Source organism: Anneissia japonica, unplaced genomic scaffold (assembly GCF_011630105.1).
Source record: "Anneissia japonica isolate Jap-2015-1 unplaced genomic scaffold, ASM1163010v1 scaffold38271_len224072_cov190, whole genome shotgun sequence".
In the NCBI taxonomy this organism is placed as follows: Eukaryota; Metazoa; Echinodermata; class Crinoidea; order Comatulida; family Comatulidae; genus Anneissia; species Anneissia japonica.
The window spans coordinates 41,261-45,223 of record NW_022713090.1 but is presented as its reverse complement, the minus strand read 5'-3'; the positions used below and the strand labels follow the sequence as shown (position 1 = coordinate 45,223).

Genomic DNA, 3,963 nt, shown 5'->3' with positions numbered 1-3,963 from the left:
GCGATCAAATTGATCAATCATTGCTTTTCCAATTTCTCTCATTTGTTTCTAAGTTTATTTGAATGTTTAAATTGTTATCCTTTTTTTTGTGGTTTTAAATTGTAATTCTCGTTTTTGCATTTTTATTATGAACCTTTCGTGCAATTTCCAATGCTTTTGATATTAAGGACCACAATGGAATTAAGTTTATTTTTTAAATTTCTTGGGTTATTCCTTGGTTCATTCAAATAATATTTTCATTTCTTTTGATGTATGATTTTTTGTCGTGTTCTTATGAACATTAATTTTAAAATCTGAATGAACTGAATAAATCTAAACTAAACTAAACTAAACTAAGGGAAGCTGTTTTCTTTAGTCTGAGACAGAATCCAGGAAGTGAGGACTGTAACATTATTAATATTTCAATACATACTCATTAACTGTTCGTCTCTTTGTCTTCTCTTTGTCTGCTGATACATGGCATTGTAGGCATCCGTAATAAGTAGTGACGGCCTACTTATTGTCTCTAATACACATCCGTTCAAGTGCCTTTCTTTCTTGTGGTTGTAATCAACAGCGTATATAATCTCTTCTTCTCCATCTTTCACAATTTTCCAAATCGTTCCTCCGACCATGTGACCAGCAGGCAATGCTGTTATCACCAAACCATGACCTTTACCTGATAGTATATTAATTTAATATAAAATAATTTATTAATAATATAAAATATATTTAGCATATATGTTACAAGTTGTATATGATATAGCAAACATATGCAGGCCCGTAACCAGGGGGGGTTCGGACGAACCCTGCCGTTTGCTAGATGGCTCCGCTTGGATGGCAAAAAAAAAAATCTCGAAAGAAGATTGCTTCAATCCTGTTCAAATAATCTTTATAGACAGTAGTAACTTTTAATACAAGTTTCAAGATGGAACTCTTACTTATGTGGTCAGCGCAATTGGTCGGTCGATAACATCTTCAAAAGGCTCCACTTTTTCCAAATTTGAAACCTCCCCAAAAAAAATCCTAGTTACGGGCCTGATATGACTTTCTTGAGTTGAGCATACACAACAATCCCTTTTAACACAAGACAGACATTTTAGATGAATTCTCTTTGATACAAAGCCAACAGTAAAATTTCTTACCACTACAGTTTCAAAAAAATTTATTGATCTTTATCAGGTGAATGACCTAACCTCAGTAAGATAATTTCTGATATCATCCGATGACGTACGCCCTCTTTTGGTTTTTGAGGTCTTCTCCGCAGGGCCTCCTGTTCCCCGGGTTGGTGTAGAAGGTCGTCGTAAATATGTGACAGCTCATAGGCTCCTTCATCTCTATTCATGTTGTTACTTTTCCTTCAGATATATTTTGCTTCTTTGTTGGTGCATTGAAGTTTTTTGGTAGTGTTCCAGTTTGGTATGTGGTTATGTCTGACCATGTGGTCTGTTATAGCTGATTTATGGATTACAGATGACGTTGAGGTGCGAGCTGCCCCTTCTATACTATTCGTAACGTCTGCTTTATGTTCGGCCAGCCTAGTATGTTGAGGTCAACAGGGGGCCTCGCGGAGATCTCAAAAACCCAAAAGAGGGCGCACTTCATCGGCCGATGACGAAATGATCTAACTGAGGTTAGGTCATTCGCCAGATGAAGATCAACGAAGTTGTTCGAAACTGTAGTGGTAAAAAATTTTACTGTTGGCTTAATATCAAAGAAAATTCATCTAAAATATATATCAGAAGCCGAATGAAATTATTTAAACACAAGACAGACATATATCCATACATGACAGAACTAAATTGAAATAATGAGAACTGATGAAGGACATAAAATCTTGAAATAATTTTTTTGCCAATAAAATACCTTTTAGGGCAATGCTCTGGGAATACTTCACTTGGATGACTTTGTCAAATGCAGCATCCACATCATCTAATGTGAAAAGATCAAACTCCTCTGTATTGTGTCTTGACTAGAACAAAAATCAAAAAGGCAGATCATTTCATTGGCAGAACTTGTACATATTGTTGTGTACACTTTAGTGTGTCACTGCTGTGTGTGCATATTTCTAAATTTTCCATTAACTGGCTTGTGCAAAATTGTTGGCAATACATTATTGCAAAATATTAAATATTAGGTGATACGCTGCTACAGCTTGTCTGTCTGTCTGTCTGTTTATTTATTTATCTATATATTTATCTATTTGTTTATCTATTTATTTATCTATTTCCTTATCTATTTCCTTATTTATTTATTTACTTATTTCCTTATTTGCCTGCCCTCCTCTTCTCGATGTTATAGCTGAGACAATTCTCTTTTATGTCACTTCTTACATTTTGATAATGTCATAATGGTCAAAATAAATGTTTTTTCTTATCCCTCTCACCCTTTTTTTCTCAAAATTTTGATGACCCCATATCATCCTAACCAGTCACCATTTTCTGAATCATATTCAGTGGGCAAAAACTTCAGGTCAAGGTTGAATGTCATGTATTTTAATTTTCTGTGCGAGCATCATAGGGTGCGCTTACGCGTGCGTCAAAATTTAAATATGCTTAAAATCATGCCTATTTTTATATCAGTTATAGCTCCTTAGGATGAAAGGTAAATTCCCAATTTTCATTACATATTTTGAAAGCACATGAGTTGTAGATATGATTTTTTTTAATATATGACAATAATTTTTATACGGATTTGAGCATATATTGCTTATCCTTGATCGATCGTCTTCCAAGTTTCAGTATATTATAGCTGAGGCAATTTTCTTTCATAATTGTGCCTTCCATTTTTCATTTTGATGTCATCATTGTCAAAATGTATGTTTTTTCTCACCCCGCCCCCTCATTTTTTTCATTCTATGATTTATTATAAATCGACTTCTGCCAGAGGGCGGCAGACTGTTTTACAACACTGGCAAAAGTATACTTCATATCAAGGGTCAACTTCATGAACAATTACCGTTTTCGCACGCATCGTAAAGTGCGCGTACGTGTGCGTTTATTTTAATTTTTTAAGTCACTTTTTGACCAATTTAAAACACGTTTTAGGCCATTTTGGACATCTCAAACTTTTCTCGCTGAGGAAAACCACAGGATCATGCGTATCACCTAAAATTTGACGATGACGAATTTCAATCTAGTTTGCATTTATTATTGTTATTGAATGTTAAATCTATAAAGAGAAACAATATATAGAAGAAAGTACCTGGTAGAGATCATACATGAACATTTGACCCATTTTATAGACTGGAATGGTTGCATAGATTGGGCATGCAAGACCACACTTACCAACTAGGTAAGGCAGCAAACCTAGGTGGTTATTATCAGGGTAGGTCAGTAGTACTGCATCAATCTGACCAATATGTCTGCAAAGTAAAAAAAAATATTCAAAACAAACAAGTCATGTATGTGGACATTTTTGATTGAAAGAGGACGACTGTATTGTAAAACGTTATAGTGGAAACAAACAAGGTTAATCATTTACTGTTTGCAATAAGGTAAAGAACTTGAAAAAAAAAAAAAAAAAACTAACTTCTGAACATTTTGCATGTGTTGTGAACTGAAATGCTCATCCCAACCACAGTCCAAGAGAAAGCGAAATTCATCCACTTGCAACATGTAACATAAAGGTGACTCATCCAATACACCAGAAAATGGTGTTAATCTGATGATAGATGTCATTATGTCAAATTTTGGCTGATTATTTTCTTGTTGAACTGCATATGAAAAAAAGCTTCTACAAAGAATTGATAGGAGTATCACAAATGTTCACACATAGCTGGAAAAATAAGTATTAAAATTTTAATATAAATTCAACAAAGAAAGCAACAAAACTAAAACACTCTATGGTCATGCTGTACTAATCTTAAAGTTTCATGAACTTTTAAATATTGAAGGTGGCAACTAACTGAAGAAGAGAAGATGATATGAAGTGCCTACATATAAACGTTTTGTCTATGCATAGAGGTAAGTTCATAGTATCTAA

General features: G+C 34.0%; 1 protein-coding gene across 1 annotated transcript; it reads right to left on the bottom strand.

The window, feature by feature from the left end:
• Positions 1-386: 386 nt before the first annotated feature.
• Positions 387-3,756, bottom strand: LOC117108223 (cleavage and polyadenylation specificity factor subunit 2-like). Its single transcript, XM_033250182.1, has 4 exons — positions 3,511-3,756; positions 3,184-3,343; positions 1,846-1,951; positions 387-658 (listed from the first exon to the last, which is right to left on the bottom strand). Exons 1-4 carry the CDS (start codon positions 3,657-3,659, stop codon positions 402-404), a joined length of 672 nt encoding a protein of 223 aa, XP_033106073.1. The 5' UTR covers positions 3,660-3,756; the 3' UTR covers positions 387-401.
• Positions 3,757-3,963: the final 207 nt, after the last annotated feature.